Source organism: Watersipora subatra, chromosome 1 (genome assembly GCF_963576615.1).
Source record: "Watersipora subatra chromosome 1, tzWatSuba1.1, whole genome shotgun sequence".
Classification (NCBI taxonomy): Eukaryota; Metazoa; Bryozoa; class Gymnolaemata; order Cheilostomatida; family Watersiporidae; genus Watersipora; species Watersipora subatra.
The window spans coordinates 62,511,873-62,530,960 of NC_088708.1; the positions used below are offsets into that span (position 1 = coordinate 62,511,873).

Here is a 19,088-nt window from a genome sequence, read left to right on the forward strand (position 1 = left end):
TAATTTGGCAGCGGTATTAATTTTGCTGATAGAACTAGCCCAGCATTTGATGATACATTCAGCGAAAGATCAAGATTTGCATGAAAGAATAACTTATTTTAAGCAATACAAATGACTACACAAAATTTAAACATTTGGGTGAGTAAAAAAAATTAGTCCACTAATATCATGAATGAAAATCGGGCAAGATGCTAGCCACTTTTCGTCTCAGCTCTTTGCGCCTTTTCTCTTTCTCCTCCTCAGCCTTTCTGTCTGCTGGTAGACGCTTCCAGGTAGTGAACACCCAACTTTTTAATCGCCTGCAATACAGCGTGTGGTTATGCAACGCAACTGGGTCTTTGACAATAGAATATTCAAGTACAAAACAACCTCTGCTGATTACTGTTCCTTGTACATCCATACAACATTTGATATGGACTGAACATGTCTGATTGGTAGACAATTCAATGTATGATTATATACCTGATATCATGCTGGCGAGCATGTCGTTCCTTCTCCCACAGCTCTATCTTTTCTTTGGTAGTCAACTCCTGCCAGGGCCTAAACACCTTAGATAGCAGCCTGGAATGATAGTGCCGATCAGCCCTTATGGATAGTATCTGGAACTGTAGCCTCCACTATAATGTTAACAGTATGTTGACAAAAGATCAACCATGTCTGTAGCTTGATGGACATAGACTATTAGCGACAGATGAAGTGATGCAAGTGATGAAACGCATCTCAATAGCCACATGGACTATATATCTAGAATTATGAACAGAGATAAATGTAGTAGAATCCTATAAAAAGATTTTGTTACTTGAGACTGCTCATAAACTTCCATCCAATAACATGAGCACCAGCATCAATCTTCTTGAAAGAAGAATGTATATGTACTTTATGTATGTTGTCTGACACAGCTACACTCTTTAAGACAGGAGTTACCTGTGTCCAGTTGCTGAAGCACCTTTTGACTAGTTGTCTGTTGTACAGCTCATCAGCCTTCTCATTACGCATAGCCTCCTCTACCTCGTACCTCAACTTCCACAGTTGAAAAGTTTGCCTACAATAGTATGAGCATCAGTACACCGCAATCGTGGAACTACAGGCTAACAGCAAAATATCACCTGACCTATCGCCTGCTGATATCCAGGAGCTTCACCTGACCTTTGAGTCTGTCATGTGATATTGATTGTGAGCCTTCAGTGTTTAAGATGAGTTGACAAACTCAAAGTATACTAAATTAATAGGAAATATCATCACAGGCATTACCCTTGGATACTTAATGCAGTGGTCCAGCAACTATAACTTACATCAACTTGTATCAACTTGTAACATAATACAGAGAGGCTATCTTCAAATTTAAACTTTGGAAATGGCTTGCAAACTTGTCACTGAAAAATATCATAGCAGAGTTTTGATTAAACTCTCTGGTTTCTCTGGTGAACTAGTAAGAACACGAGCTGATTTAATGGCATTACCAATTGCAGAAATATTTTTTGTACTTGACAGCCCACCTTAGTGCAATTGACAGACACGCTAAAACAAATTATGTACGCGTACTGTCTTAGAACCTTTCGCAAAATAAATAATAAATAACAACGTACTAAGCACAAAGCCTAGAGTGGTACTTTGTTCTTTACACAGTAGTTAAGTGATGACAATATGCTCACCGTGCAAAGTAGGAACTTGAAATATGTTACCGTATATTTTTGAAGTAAAATATCAAATACTTCAAACTATAATAAATTATCATAATACAGTGAAACATGGATAACTCGCCCTCGGATATAGCGAACACATGGTTAACTCGACTGGATTTGCTTGGTCCGTTCCCACGCAATGATAAATGGCTCTATATAACTCAAACTCAACACTGTTATAACGAACTGTTTTTTGCCCAACGGCTACCGAAACGGTTGCTATCGCTTTAGAAAATCACTTTATTCCAAGCCATAGAGGTAAACCTCAACTTTTCGTAATTCATAAGCGTCGTTATTACCTCCATCGGCAAGATATTTTTGTCAACGACTGTTCTAAAGGTTTGGTGAAATTTGATTTATACTGCTAGACGATAAATAGCACGGGTTAGCCGAGTCACACGCGCAAGGATTTTCGCCACGCACATACAAAACAAAAACAGCATGTTGTTTTTGTTTTGTATTTGCGTGGCGAAAATCCTTGAGTGCGTGACCCGGCTAGCCCGTGATGAATAGTTTTCCGACGTTGATTCCGTGTTGAATTAACGTCGGAATGTTGAATGTTTAAAACGTCTTAAAAATTGTAATTAAACGTATACGTTGTCTTAGCTAAAAAAACTATTCATCGTTTGACCTAAACACAAAATACGTGTGTACATTCAATAAGTATCCATTCAAAAAGCGTGAGTGATATACAATGTACCGTAAAACTTTTAATTGAACTGCCTCGGATTGTTGCTCTTAACGAATCCCAGATAAAGTAAGGTAATCTCTGCATAAACTTCAAGAAAGATCGGCAAAATTGATCGTGGGTAAAACGCTCAAAAGAAAAAGATGTCTTTTCTTTGAGCATTTCAGCAACGATCAAGTTTTGCCAATGTCAATCTAAAAAAACGTCCTGGCAATAACATCACCTCAAACAACAAACCAATCTCAAGTGATAGAAAAATCTCTATAATATTTGATAAAAACGTTTAAACTTTACATTAGAAGCATTTAATTTGAAACAAGCCATTTGTGCTTTTGATCTATATTATAGTTTGTATATGTTCATGTATCTACTAATAAATAAGTAAATACATGGACTTGTGACAGTCCTCTGATAACTTGAACACTCTGATAGTTCGAACACTTTTGCTCGGTCCCTTGAAGTTTGAGTTATCCGAGTTTCACTGTAATTAGAAATTGGAGTCTAAACTAATGGTTAATGTAAATTTACTCAAACCAACTTAACGTCATTTCACCAGGTTAAACTCAGACCTCTAGCACAGCAATACTTGAATGACTGTGAGACTAGAAATTCAGAAACATTTCATTTTATTTCCTGATTTGACAACTCATATGATATTTTAATAAAATCCTAAAAATCTACTTACAAATGAAAAATGTAAACTTTGAATACATTTGAACACGTAAGCGCATGTGAACTTGTGGTAGAGAGATTATTTATTAGTGGAAGTAGTAATACTGGGTAAGATCAAAGAAAATCACTAAGCGTTGAAGACTTCAAAACTGAAATATAGAATAAGGACATGATTCCGTTCCATACTAAACTAATTAAACCTCCGCTAAATGTTTCTATAAAATAGATTACAGCCAGATAATACTTCAAATTAGAGCTACCTTTGTAAAGTGAAACTGCAATGTTGTTTAGCCTGTGCTTTTAGATTCTTCATTCTCTCACAGTGCTGCTTGAGTTGTCTGAATCCATGGAACTTCAGAACTCTTAGTCTAGAGTGTTCGTCTGCTTTATGCTGATTGGCAATCGTCTTCTCCTTCATCTGTTGCAACTCAAACTCCCTCTAAATAACATGAATCATGTAAAGTATCTATTCCTGAACACTACCTTCTAAAATTCAAATGTAAATCTTGTCCAATAGGTTATTACCTCTTTTTCCAGTCGCCTCTTCTCTTTAAATGCCTCTACTCTCCTTCTTCTTTCCTCAGCTTCCTGTTGTCTCAGTTCTTCCTCCTTCGCCACCATTTCTGCCTACACACATGCTGAGACAGTGTAAAAGACTGGATTATATAAATAGCACAACAGGCTTTCCAGATTGTTAAGAGCAGTAGCATTGCTTGCTTCGCTCCATAAATGTTTTGAAATCATCTTCTATGAGCAAATATTAGTTAAGTATTTTTACTTTATTATATTTATTACAATAATGTTTTATATACAAATGCACACATACATATGCATACACACATACATACACACACACATTCACCCATACACATTTACACAGACATACATACACATAAGTATGTATGCATACATTCGGAAACATACAAAGCGCACACATATTCATGCACACATATGCACATACACATAAAGACACATGCGCATGCACACATTCACACACAGGCAAAACATACAAGTACATACGTATATACACATGAATGAAACTGAGACTAGCTAAAGAAGAACAAAAAAGCTAAATGAATCTTCCACAGCGAACTATATATAACCTACAGGATGATATTATTCGAAGGATTTAAAACTTAGCGAATTCGCGGGCAGACAATTCCATGAATGGTTAAAATCCGAAAATAATTTGAATTGACTTTTTTCGTAAAGGACAATCAGAGAGAGAGAGAGAGAGTAACTCCTATATAAGTCCATTAGGATTTCCATAGTCATTGGTAAACCAAGATAGGTGAGTAGTGCATGGTCATTGGTAAACTCAAGATAGGTGAGTAGTGCATGGTCATTGGTATACCCAGATAGGTGAGTAGTACATAGTCATTGGTATACCCAGATAGGTGAGTAGTAAATAGTCATTGGTATACCCAGATAGGTGAGTAGTAAATAGTCATTGGTATACCCAGATAGGTGAGTAGTACATAGTATTTGGTATACCCAGATAGGTGAGTAGTACATAGTCATTGGTGAACTCAAGATAAGTGAGTAGTACATACTACTCTCTTCTGCTCCTGCTTTTTCTTGCGCTCTTCCCTCTCTTGTTTTGCCTTTGCTCGCTCCGTAGCCCGTTCCTCCATTCTCTTACTGAATGCGCTAGACATAGAGTTGGCGTGACTAACAGAGCTGGCCTGAGACCTTGCAGTCTGTGGAGGCTCTTGTTCAGTAGAAGGCATGACACTCATTCTGCCAGACTGTGGAATAACCTGGTCTAACTTCTTGTCTTCAAGGGTCAGTTTTGTTAACTTTTCCAACTAAAAAGAACGACGAGGTTTATATGTGAGAGAATGACGAGGTCTATATGATAGGGAACCGTACACACTGATATAGCTGTCTGATTATCAGATGGCAAGTAATAAAACAAGACAAGAAAACAGAAGCTTTATAAATATCAGTTATATGAAAATCAGACTAAACAGTGTAGCGCAGGTACAACTACTGCACACGCAATGCTGGAGATACCTACCTGTTGCTGTATAACCTGCTGCTGCTTGATTTGCTCCTCTAACAGACTCCGATCCTGTTTAAATCTTAGGTCTTCAATCATCTTCTTTTGCTCCTTCAGAGCTTTCTGTTGCTCCTAAAGATTATACATAGTAAATAGAAATAACGAAAGGAATAGCTTATAAAGGAACTGAATTACCCTCCAAAGTATCTTTATAAAAACGGAAAGTAGAAACAGCGTGTCAGCAGAAGTCACAATATCTTAAGGGCTGCTATGCACAGATAATATAAGTTAACAGATTCAATTGATAAATTTTATTTAGTCCATATGATCGTTAGAAGGGTTATACACACTGCTCTAATTAGATAATCAAACATTACATGTAATCTTACAAAATCAACGAAAATACTAACTTGTTTTAAAATAACAAAAAGAACCTATAGAAAGGCATCTTATAATACTGTGTCTAACAGTTAAACATATTGAACTCATAAAATGCACAGCATTGCAAAGAATTTAAGTGTCTACCTGAAGGATCTTTTGTTGTGCATTGAATCTATTCTGGAAAGACTTGGGAACACCGACATGAGTTGAGGGAGTGAGGGAGATATCTGATGTAGCTTCTGCAAAAGCATCCTGCTCCACACCAGGATCTGGAAAGGAATGACAATAGAAAGCATTAAAAAAGATCGCTAATGTCCATTGAATGAATGAAGGTCAAATTAAAAATGAAAGCGCTTGTGGGTGGTAACTCCAAACACCTGCTCATACTGTCATAACACTGCCAATCGTTGTAGACAAAAACACCTACTAATGCTGTCATAACACCGCCAATAGTTGTAACTACAAACACCTTCTCATGATGCCTTGACATTGTCTGTAGTTGATAGCTATAAACACCTTCACATGTTGTCATATTACAGCTTGTAGCTGATAGGTACAAACACCTGCTCATGCTGTCATAACACTGCTTGTAGTTGATATTGATAATCTACTGACCCTCCTATAATACTGCTTGTAATTAAAAGGGAAAACCATTCCATGCTGCTAGAACACCACAAGTGATTGCTGGTAAACTGGTAAGTGAAGTACCCAAATAATGTGGCTACAGATTGGTTGAAACAGAAGATGCAAACATTAAACTATATGTGTACGCGAAATTGAATATGGGAGACAGTCACTTACTGTGTGGATTGTCTGTCAGGTCAGTTATTTGCTTGTTAGTTAATTTGAGGTGTTTCCTTGTGATTTGCCAGGCCTCAGTAGGTAGCTGTCTACTTCTGCTACTTTGTGGCCTTGACTTGACATGAACAGATTGATCAAACATCTCATTCTGCAAAATTAGCTCCAAATATAACGCGTGCAGATGCATACATACACCATCAGCTAACTTGTTGAGATCATAAATTTTTGTCAAATTATAGCCAAAAAATTTGAAGTTCAAATGTCCTGAAACCGGGTGATTATAAGTAAATGACTCCGCTGCATAACATTGAACACCAACACCTATCTTAGCGACTACTTACATGTACCTTAACAATAACCTACCTTAACAATAACCTAACCTAACTTAAACACTACCTACTTTAGAAACCAGCTGCTTTAACAAGATGCCATCAAACAACTTTCCTTTGTGAAAATACAGAAAACTTATTTAAAATTCAAAAGACCGCTTTTTAATACAAAACAAAACTTTCTTATAGAAGTTAGGGTTTTATTAGGAGGTGACCACAAGTTAAAGACTACTAGAACATGCCGATAGCTAATAAAGAGTTTAGTGTGAAGAGAGAGACTTACAACATGTGATTGAACTAGCCTAGAACTTGCTGAAGGAGGTCTTTCCACATCCTTTTGTTGCCGAGCCAACTGTTTACCAGTTGCTAAGAAGGCAGACATTTTATGTCTGACAGTATTCTGATCATTAGCTAAATCTCTCGCCTGCTTCTCCTGAGCCAGCCATATCTGCCACTGTAACCAGTACTTCTTCAGCAACTTCTTCTCGTAGTGAGCGTGGCTTTGGTGTAACTTCCTGTGATCTTCTACCATGCTGTTCTCGTGTTTCCTCTGAGGAATAACATTTGAATGTTAAATAAAATTAGAAAACTTTCTACCCACTACTGATTCTTTTTGCTTAAATCTACTCACACTGCTATAATCCCGTTTGTAGAGAAAGGAGAAAACAATTCCATGTTGCTAGAACACTAATAGTAATTGCTGGTAAAATGGTGAGTGAAATACCCAAATAATTTGGCTACAGATTTGTTGAAATGGAGGATGCAACCATCAAACTACATTATATTATATTAAACTATCAAACTATATGCGTGGAAACATTAAGTATGAGAAAAAGTAAACTAAAAAAATATTCTACTTGAAATAGAAATCCACATTAACACATGATATATAGCAGCTGCACAGACTGAGGGCTAATATGGCAGCTGCGACTTCAACACTTTCAATGTTGACAGCGATGCGTCAGCCCTTCTGAACAAAAACCTACTGAGTTTATTTTAAAATATAGTTTTGTAAACAAAAAACTAGCATATGTACGCTTATAAAAGCTTATACTCTGAGAATTGCAACACAACCTTGCATAACTGTATACTTAACATAGATTTAAAAATACAAAATAAAACTTTGGCTAACGATGTCTGAACCAAAAAGTGTTCATTATATACAAAAGTAATCAGATGATTAGCCTAAGAACATAAACCATTTCCTAAATTATAAGCTATATAACAGCAGATATACTGAGACTGATGAGTGTGTAATATGTCTACCTTGAGTCGTTCCAGGTTACAGTCCCGGGTGTAGTGCCGCCAAGCATTCCACGCTCGGAACAAACATTTCCAATCAGAGACTGCCCGAGCCTTCCCTAGCTGCAGTCTCCTCTCCAAAATCAAGTCAAACCAACTGTTGAAGCATTGCCTCATCAGCTACAAGTGTGACAGGCTGTGATATAAAACATCTACTGTATGTACCTTGCTATGGTGAAATTTATGAATGACTATTTACTTCAGCCTTGTGGTTACATTTACATCTGGTTAGACACAATTCAAGGCTCATGGATGGGGTGTGAGAAAATGACCGTATTCATATTTTTGTCAAACAGTTTTTAAAACATTATTGGGAAATATATGGGATGTTAAATGCACCAGGCATGTTTTTTGCATTGATAGGATGATATTGATAGGATGATATTGATTGGATGATATTGATAGGATGATAATGATAGGATGATATTGATAGGATGATATTGATAGGATGGTATTGATAGGATGATATTGATAGGATGTTATTGATAGGATAATATTGATAGGATGATATTGATAGGATGATATTGATAGGATGATATTGATCGGATGATATTGATAGGATGATATTGATAAGATGATATTGATAGGATGATATTGATAGGATGGTATTGATAGGATGATATTGATACGATGATATTGATACGATGACATTAATAGGCTGATATTGATAGAATGGTATTGATAGAATGATATTGATAGGATGATATTGATTGGATGATATTGATAGAATGATATTGATAGGATGATATTGATGGGATGATATTGATAGGATGATATTGATAGGATGATATTGATAGAATGGTATTGATAGAATGATATTGATAGGATGATATTGATTGGATGATATTGATAGGATGATATTGATAAGATGATATTGATAGGATGATATTGATAGGATGATATTAATAGAATGGTATTGATAGGATGATATTGATACGATGATATTGATACGATGATATTGATACGATGACATTGATAGGCTGATATTGATAGGATGATATTGATAGGATGATATTGATAGGATGATATTGATAGAATGGTATTGATAGAATGATATTGATAGGATGATATTGATAGGATGATATTGATGGGATGATATTGATAGGATGATATTGATATGATGATATTGATAGAATGGTATTGATAGAATGATATTGATAGGATGATATTGATTGGATGATATTGATAGGATGATATTGATAGGATGATATTGATAGGATGATATTGGTAGGATGATATTAATAGAATGGTATTGATAGGATGATATTGATAGGATGATATTGATAGGATGGTATTGATAGGATGATATTGATAGTATGATATTGATAGGATGATATTGATAGGATGATATTGATAGGATGATATTGATAGGATGATATTGATAGGATGATATTGATAGGATGATATTAATAGAATGGTATTGATAGGATGATATTGATACGATGATATTGATACGATGATATTGATACGATGACATTGATAGGCTGATATTGATAGGATGATATTGATAGGATGATATTGATAGGATGATATTGATAGAATGGTATTGATAGAATGATATTGATAGGATGATATTGATAGGATGATATTGATGGGATGATATTGATAGGATGATATTGATATGATGATATTGATAGAATGGTATTGATAGAATGATATTGATAGGATGATATTGATTGGATGATATTGATAGGATGATATTGATAGGATGATATTGATAGGATGATATTGGTAGGATGATATTAATAGAATGGTATTGATAGGATGATATTGATAGGATGATATTGATAGGATGGTATTGATAGGATGATATTGATAGTATGATATTGATAGGATGATATTGATAGGATGATATTGATAGGATGGTATTGATAGGATGATATTGATAGGATGGTATTGATAGGATGATATTGATAGGATGGTATTGATAGGATGATATTGATAGGATGGTATTGATAGGATGATATTGATAGGATGATAATAATAGGATGATATTGATAGGATATTGATAGGATGATAATGATAGGATGATATTGATAGGATGATATTGATAGGATGATATTGATAGGATGATATTGATAGGATGATATTGATAGGCTGATATTGATAGGATGATATTGATAGGATGACATTGATAGGATGATATTGATGGGATGATATTGATAGGATGATATTGATAGGATGATATTAATAGGATGGTATTGATAGGATGATATTGATATGATTTAGTTTAATTTTAAGTGGCTCATGAGTCTTCCAAACATGGGAAGGCAAGTATGGATGAAGATAAAAACTGGTCTTTGTAAGTAGGTGTGAACACAGCTGACTGACGCCTTACAGCTTTCAGCATTCACACCTGAAGGTTGTGCTACTCTAGTTACAGTGCATATATCGCTCGGGATCTATATATAATATATATAGATCACCCGCAGTAGGCGCTCCTACAATGTAAATAATACATTTAGGGAATGTTTATGTTTTGGTGATTTTAGGTGATACGAACAGTAAAATACATGTAAATCGCCTAATCCATTCTAACATCTTCTCAAACTCACTTCTTTGGCCCTTCCACAAGAAGCAAACTAGACTTTATGGTTTTAATTTAAAGACTGCACAGTAATTGTAGTATTACTGGTTTGTATCGACAAGATTTTTACTTTTTTCTATCAATTTCACTCAGTTTATCGTTCACCAATGCAGTAATTTTGCAATAAGTTAAGGTGAGCGCACACCTTCAATGTCAATTTACATTGGTTTTTTTGACAGCATTGTCTATTCTGCTAAGGAAAACTATTACAAAATATATTATATGTCAAAAATAAAAAAAAAAAAATTTAGTTTTACTAAATGTATTAGGAGCGATGCGTCTGGTCATTTGTCTATCCTTTGCTCGGGTTCGAAGCTAGGAGAAAATATTGCTTCTGACCAGCCTAAAGCTAGTTACATTCATTTTGTTAAATCAATACTACAATTATTACTGTACAGTCTTTAAATTAAAACCATTAAGTCTAGTTTGCTCCTTGTGGAAGGGCCAAAGAAGTGAGTTTGAGAAGATGTTAGAATGGATTAGGCGATTAACATGTATTTTACTGTTCGTATCACCTAAAATCACCAAAACATAAACATTCCCGAAATCGATTATTTACATTGTAGGAGCGCTTACTGTTTGTGCATATATGCATCCTATGTATTGTACCAAAACTCAAATACTCTGAATTTGCAATGCGCTGCAACATAATCCTGCAGCCATTTTCCACTTTTTCATTTTGTGCCCGTAAACCATTCTTAGCCTGGTGCGACAAGCGCTTCTACTTAACTATGGCACGAACCACTTTGATTTGTACCTTCAAATTATGAGTGACATGTCTAGCCTCAGCTTTCTCTATAGCCTTAGCTAGTTTACGTCGTCTTTCGGTGTCCCTTGCAGAGGCCTCTGTTGTAACTGAGTCAAGAAGTTCATTAGCAACCTTTTTCTTCTTGGCCTGAGCCTTGGCCACCGCGGCAATCTTCTGTTCTAGCGCTCTCTCCTCCTCTCTGTGGTCAACACAAATAAAGACTGTGACCAGGAAACACATGAACCTATTTTTTATGAACTGCATGATCTATCAAACAGCAACTAGTTCATTCAGCATATTACTGATTTGTTTTGCAAGGTTCTCAGGCTTTGCTTGTAACAGACGAATGACGGATTAGTATAAATATTCATAACTTAGTTATACAATTGATTTACTAAGGATTCCTTAAAGGTTGACTTGCAACAAAATTCACATTACAGTTATTTGGTATCAAAAGATTCGCCATGTCTTACTCTGTAGTGTGGTAGGTGCCAAATATGTGGAAATGTGATTAAAAGCTCTTAAAAGCTCAAAAACAAAAAGCCGCCGTAGATTGGAATCTCTTGATTTCGATGACGTATCCGCGCTGTATGGTTATTGTCTTGTCACGTGATGTTCTCGCGCGAATTGAAAGGCCAATAAAAAGCTCAATATCAAACTTATCGTAGCAATAGTTTATGATAAACACTTCGGGTTTTACCTAAGACTCCGTATCAAATATAGATGCTCGCTACTTTACAGTTTCGGCTTGGCCATTCCGTTCGACTATTCGTGTCTGAGTCGCGTTCATAAAAAATGCCAAATTCTGAAAAGTTAAGACCCTGGCGTTTCGAGCCTGACGCTCTATCTGAAGAAGATCCTCAACAGAATCAAACCTCCCAGCAAGTAAGCACCGCCACTAGCCAGCTCTTATGTGCCAAGCTAGCTAGTAGTAATAGTTTTAGCTCGAGAGTGATAGAACGAATATTATTATATATGATTTTAATGATGATAATTATCGCTTCAATATTGCGAAAAAATAATTACAGATTTTTCTCGAATGACAACATTAACAATTTTAATATTTAAATCTAGTGCTGCACTGATATACTGTTGGATAACATCGACCTGATGTATTAGCTATGGTTGCATAGACATATCTGTTCATTTCTTTAGGAGCTAATACCACCGGCTACAGAGTGGTGTGCCTGCAAGCGTTGTCAAGACATGCCATCTCTTCCTGAATGTTTGTGCTGCCATTATGCTGAGTTTGCGCATTCTCCTTGACCGAGGGGAGCATGAATGCCTGTGTATGCATCCTGGTGTAAACGAATTTGTGGCGTCTGCACCCGTTGAGTTGAGGTGGAATAATTACCTGCGATATCATAGTGAGTTGGATATTCATTTAATGCCAACAACACCAAGGCTATGCTAATGTGTCAAGCATTATCTAAAATTCTTGTGTTACACATTTAATGCATCAGTTGAACACACATATTCTGAACTCGTGGAACACAAGGAGAACTGTTATATTTGGCTTGTACACTTACTACAGTAGAGAGTGTATTAGTTTTATGATTTTATTATATAAAGATCGAGATTATTTTGATGATCAGCAATTATTGTTTTTCAATAATTGTTTTGGTAGATAATCTATTCCCATTTGGAGAGCCATCGCCAAATGCTCGGAAAAGGTTGTGTGCATACCGCAATCTTGTGTTTTAGTTTATGCCGCAAATCTTGTTTGCAAGTCTGCAAACTCTTCTTCATCATCCGTTGGTGGGAAAAGAGCCCGAATCTTAGACACCAAGCAGGCAGGTAGAGGCCGTCGCTTACGGCGACAAATTTGTGGCATAAGCCAAAACACAAACTTGCAGTATGCACACAACCTTTGTAACAACATCCGTTGTAATGGACCTCACTCTCAGGCCGTGGGAAATTAGATCGGACTGGCATCGATTGAAGCCTTCCAGCTCCATGGTGTTAGAGCTGGTGGTCTCTGTTGACTGCAAAATAAAGAAAGTTACGACCAACAATTACTTTCACATTATTTGAATGAACTATTTAGCTAGATAAGCAACTTCATGTTTATGTATTGATAACTACTAAAAAATTTGGGTTTTTGTCAGGCTGTGAAGTAAAAACTGTCAAAGTTTTACCTTGACAAGATGGCTGCTGACTATTAAACCGCAGCTCTGATCCATCATAGTGTAGGCTCTGTATAGTGCGCAATGCCCCGGACTATCGCATCTACCGTCACCTGCCAAATCAAGCTCCCAATCGATTGCTGCCATCAATCCCTCGTTATGCAGGGTGTACTGCTCAGCAATACACTGTAAAATATTGTAAAACTTCATTATACAAGATTAATTTGCATCATTATCATTAGTCTAAGAATGTAGAATCCTCTTCCCCCTTTTTGTGCTATATTATGATGAAGAATCAGAATTTTGAATTATAATATATTTTGCTTGAAGGATGACATATTTTCATTTCAAGAAAAAAATTGTTTCTAAATGTCGTTATTCAATTAGTGTGCCAAGCTTTTACTCACATTTTCCAAGTTTATGAGTAAATATTAACACTCACACCATGTAAGTATTCTCTTTGTTGGTAGAGGCAAACGCTGTGGCTTGGTATTGCGATGTTCAGGAGCGACAGAAAACGGAAGTTCTGCGTAAGGCATCCGCCAGAAAAGAGTGATGCAGCTGCCAGCAGGGGGGTTGATGACGTGAGCTCTGTTCACCCTGGCAGTTGTTTCCCAAGTGTACGATCGGTGACAGGAGGCACATGTAACCTTGAACTCTACCCATCCGCCTTCTCGCACCATCGTGAATGAGCAGGGGAGGGCGCAGGTGTGACAGTGAAATAGTCGCTGGAGTGCTGTCACACTTACTATTATTTTCTCCTCTTTGAAGGAGGATTCGGGTCTGAAATCACGACACAATAGTTGACTTGCAATAAGATATGTACAACATCATTTCCTGTTATTATATCATATTTGCTTGATCAGAAAAAGAATAAATATATAGCCATGCAATCATGACACAGATTTTACACAACCCTATCAGAATCCATGATATTGTAAAAATAAAATGTGAGTAATAACTCTATGGATATTTTTTATATTTTGTCAAGTTTGGTTTAGTTCGGTTTTCTATCTTACATGTAATTGGAGAGCGTTTGACGCTGGCCAACATAGCGCTCAAACTCTTCCCAGTCTTCAGTGGTTGGCACAAATTCTTCATCTAATACTAATAATAATCAACTAATAATATTAATATGCTATTAACGATGATACCAGAAAATGGCAATAACTATTTTATATACCATATCTATAAGTGAGTGGGGTTAAGAAATTTGGCGAAATTAATCGTGAAACAACATTATTTTATCAATTATATATTAATATATTACGTTTTACAGATAGATATGCAGTATGAATTAGTTTTGTTATTATAATAAGGATAATACACGTAATTAAAAAGATGAAATACTAATAATATTACAATTAAATGACATTAATATTGTTATATTAAATATAGATTAATACAGTACTATTAGGAGAATACTAGAAAATAACCCGAGTTACAACTACTAATACAAGTAGTTCATAAAATAAATTACTCACGTGCTTTGGTGACATGTGGAGTATGCAAACAGGTTAGAAAACATGTCGTCTTTGAACTGGCGAAAACAAAGGTAAGAGTAAGCAGGCGAATAAATAAAGTTTGTCACATCCAGCTTCACCCAGTTGTTCCACGCCCGGTGGAGGTCTGGTCTTTTCTCAGCTCTTGGCCAAAAAAAGGTGCTTCTCAGCTTGGCAGCTGCACAAACACTATGTGGCGCGTTAGACATTATGACGAATTGAAATAAACAAGTTTAATATGAGAAAGCGTGTTTGCTATTTGCGATAGATCAAACTTGAACTGAAACTAACATTATCTGGTCATGTGACTTACAATTCCCGCTATATGGCGCGAAAAATTTCTACAGCATTTTTCAACCATCATAGCGGACCAAAAGGCTCATCATTTTTATCAGATGATGATATGCAATCGTTCAAGTTAAGCTTAAAAAATTAAACATATTTTTATGCTATGTTTTGAGATATCAGTGCTCAAAGTTGCAGCATTACGATGCCGATAAAATAGACGCGTAAGAACAATAGACATGGTTTTTATCGCAAGCGTGAAGTATATTTGTGAAAATAGTTCGACGAATAAGGATGCATGAAAGTGTAAACATAAACTATCTCGCACACATTTTAGCCGTTTTAGCACACATACGTCATATTTTAGCCGTTTTGGAAAACGAATCCAACCTAGGGCGGTCTCGTGTGGCTGCGATTTTTTGTTCGTTTTTTAGCTTTTACGAGCTTTTAATCACATTCCCACATATTTGGCACCTACAACACTACAGAGTAAGACATGGCGAATCTTTTGATACCAAATAACTGTAATGTGAATTTTGTTGCAAGTCAACCTTTAAAGAATTGCAGTGGGATGTGGATAATGCACTCTTCAAGAAAGCAATAAAAGCGATCAAGGACTCACTGCTTTCGGAGCTGCTCTTTCTTTTCCTCTTGTAACTCCTTCTTTATCCTAGCCATCTCCTTCTGAATCTCTATCTCTTCCTGCTTTACCTTCTGAGCTGCTTTTCTTCGCTCCTGTGAGGTTAACAACTCAAGTAGGCCTCATTTTTCTTATTCTCAAAAAGCTTTAATTCACGACTCTCCCTCTCTCTTTCTTTCACACACTCATTTTCTGGCCTTGTAATGTATGACTTCCTTGCCAGTATTCAGACCTCTGGGCCTAAAGAACTCACCTCTGCTGCTTTTTGCTTGGCTGTGGTTATCGCTTCTCTTCGAATAGCCTCTTGCTCCTGTTTCTGCTTTACCTCATTTCGTCTCTTATCGCGATTGACTTTTACCTGTGAGAAATGTCGAGTTCTATGGCTATTTACCGAGACAACTTAACAACCGAGACAACACAGAATCATTTGTTTTATTAACCTGTAAAAAATGTACCAACTAACATATTGATGATATACTATGGCAAAAGCATTCCATCACAACAGACTTCTCAACCTAAACAAAACTATAGCACTCAAAAATAAAACATTAAAATTTTGGTTGTACTTGCTAGTGATTTCGTTTAAATGAATTAAAATTCAAGCCCCAAAGAAATGGAGACTAATATGCCTGTGGCTTGAAGTTTAAAGGAAAACCAAATCTTGAATGTTGCAGGAACATGCAGTGATGCTTTACAGATTAACTTGTTTACTATATCTATCCATCTTGTTCACTTCCTTAAAGGTATTCACAGTAGAAAACAACTTCTGACATCTTACCTGAGCTTGCCTAACCTGCATCTTGACAGAGGGATCTTTCTTTGGTTTAGGGGCTGTGGGCTTGCCACCAATGTCCCCGAGATCATATAAAAACTCAGGCCTAATAACTTCTTTTTTCCTAAGTTCCTCTAAAATGTTCTCAGTGGCTGCATCCTCATTGTAATTGTCCAAGTTCATCAGCCTGTCATACTCTAAATTTATATTATGAATAAAAGCCTATCAAAGCATGGACTAGCATTGCAGAGACAAGCATTGCATATGCTTCAGAAGAAAATGCAAGAGAAATATTGCCAAAGCTGCCGAAAGTCTATTTGGTATGGTAAAGATAAAGGAAGCGATGAAAGCCTATAGATTGTGAGTTGAAAAAGTTTTGCTGGTATTTGAGACACGCTTGATGATAGGTTGGTTTAGGTAAACCATTTAAAAGTTGATTGGTTGCAATTTTAATGCTTTCATGTACTGAAGATTTACTTGCATACACCAACAATGTAACTCATTGTAATTCAGTAATTAACTTAATGACTTTGAAACGGCTAAAAATGAAACAAGCATGCGTATGTGCATACATAACTGCAAACCTCTGTTGACAACCTTCTATAACAATAACAATTATGAGAGAAAAGTATGATTTTTAACAATCACACAGCCAACAAAATCACAGTATCGATGCTGTGACATAATGCTGACCATGCACAGTAAATACTGAAAACATATTACTGTCTTTTTCAGTGAAATATAAAATACTTCAAGCTATAGAAAATTATCATAATAATTAGAGGTTGCAATACTAAGCTAATGGTTAATGTAAATTTTCTTAAACAACTTGAACATTAATTCCCCTGGTTGAACTCAGGCTTCTAACACAGCCTGAGTTCAGCCTAGAATTCTTTATTAGTGGGAGTTGTGACATTATTCAACAAAAGTTACAAGTAGACTTCTAATCCTTAAGGAGCAATAGAAACATCATGATATAAAAATTTCATTTTTCATAAAATAATTGGCAACCCAAACAAAATCCTTCTTTTCTAAATTATAAAATGAGTCTACATGGAGTTACATGTTGGAAGTCATGTAAACGTGTTCTGAAACACATGACACAATCATGAGGAATACCCGTGTGTACAGTTGGTACGAATCATAGTGAGTGTTGTAAATTGTGGAGCACTACAGTGACCATAAAGAGTGTGTAATATACAGACTTTCGTTGTATTCATACCTTCCATAGAAAGAGCTCCAGCATCCGTTTGTTGAATAATGTTTTGTATGGACGGCTCAAAATTAGAAGAATTTATGTCTTCATCATCTACCCAAATAGCTGCCTCAACTGAATGGTCATCGACAGCGTGAAGGTTTCCGTGCACCCAATCATTCAATAACTCCTGGGCTATAAGAGGACTAATACTATACGATGAGAGCTAACTCAGTATATAGTTAAAACTTCTTAGCTGCAAAGTTGCTAGATCACAAAAAGTCAAAAGGTTTTTGTTAGGAATAAAGCAAAAATCACCAACAAATAATATCAACTTAGTTTAATTGTGTTTCCAATGAAATAAGCTTTGATAAAATCAAATGTTTTAAATAAATTAAAGCAAAGTTAAAGATTAATGTGAGCATCGTAAATAAGGAATTTGCATTTATAACAAAACAACTATTATCTAAATTTTTTTTGAATTGGAAGATGAGATGCATGCAACGAACCAAGCAAACATAAAATGGTATGCACTATGCAGGCCTTTTCCAGTAGTAAACCCCATATTAGATATTTTAGATGAAAATTTTACAGATGCCCATATTGTCTATAACATGTCTGAATAGATATTTATAAACCTGGTGTAAAAAAAGTAATCTTTAAAACCAAAATAACTAACCTTCATCATACGCTGCATCATGATCATGCAACTGGTCAACAGTCTGCAGAATTGATGCTTTGGTAGACTTGTCGGTCCTTGCTTTACCAAAGGCTTGAGCAGCTGCAAAATCTGATGCTTCTTCCACTTTCTACAACTCAGACATACATTGTGTAAAAAAGAAGTGTTAACCTTTTTAAAATTTATTGTCATTTTAAATTTCTATTTCGAAAAGCTGTAACAAAACTAAGTCTGACTAAATGCTGTGAAATGATCTTGATCATTTCTTTGAAGTATCTCTATTTTTGCATTTACAACAAAAAAACGATTTCATGACGACTGCCGATAATTAGCTCATAGTAATCAGGTTAGTAATCCTTGTAACATACCTTTATCCATTGCTCAATATCACTTGGTATCGCGTCAGGTTTGACCTATCAATGCAAAAAATGGACTATCTTGTTCACAATTTAACTATATGCAAAACAAACATTTTGAAGTGTTTTAACAATAACAATTGAAATATGATATGTTTATCACAAAAAGGTGGTAAAACTAATCTGCATTGCATGGCATCTTTCTCAAAAGATATAAAATGGAAATTTTCGGTATTCAATGTAAAAAGCTGATTACTAACCCTTTTATTCGAGTGTCTTCCTTTTGATTTTTGCGTTATTCGTTGCCATTTGTATAGTTCCGATGGACTTTGGCTTTCCAT

The 19,088-nt window shown here is 35.8% G+C and overlaps 1 protein-coding gene and 1 long non-coding RNA gene across 2 annotated transcripts; both read right to left on the minus strand.

Moving 5' to 3' along the window:
- Positions 1-75: 75 nt before the first annotated feature.
- Positions 76-19,088, minus strand: LOC137390107 (coiled-coil domain-containing protein 191-like). The gene is made up of 19 exons (XM_068076364.1): positions 19,008-19,088; positions 18,760-18,804; positions 18,392-18,521; positions 17,740-17,907; positions 16,524-16,714; positions 15,999-16,103; positions 15,728-15,840; positions 11,202-11,391; positions 7,822-7,977; positions 6,839-7,105; positions 6,227-6,374; positions 5,570-5,694; positions 5,063-5,176; positions 4,596-4,850; positions 3,568-3,669; positions 3,303-3,481; positions 925-1,042; positions 463-617; positions 76-299 (listed from the first exon to the last, which is right to left on the minus strand). The coding sequence occupies exons 1-19, from the start codon at positions 19,086-19,088 to the stop codon at positions 167-169; spliced, it is 2,775 nt and encodes a 924-aa protein (XP_067932465.1). The 3' UTR covers positions 76-166.
- On the minus strand, positions 13,337-14,421 carry LOC137385471 (uncharacterized). Its single transcript, XR_010977777.1, has 3 exons — positions 14,338-14,421; positions 13,761-14,101; positions 13,337-13,504 (listed from the first exon to the last, which is right to left on the minus strand). It is a non-coding gene; the product is annotated as an uncharacterized lncRNA (long non-coding RNA).

Excerpts from the sequence above, each read along its gene's own strand:
- LOC137390107 (XM_068076364.1), bottom strand. The coding sequence starts at position 19,088 with ATGGAAAGCCAAAGTCCATCGGAACTATACAAATGGCAACGAATAACG. Across the intron at positions 16,104-16,523 it reads TGCAGGTTAGGCAAGCTCAG|GTAAAAGTCAATCGCGATAA; the intron begins GTAAGATGTCAG and ends CATTTCTCACAG. Across the intron at positions 4,851-5,062 it reads AGCAGGTTATACAGCAACAG|TTGGAAAAGTTAACAAAACT; the intron begins GTAGGTATCTCC and ends CGTTCTTTTTAG.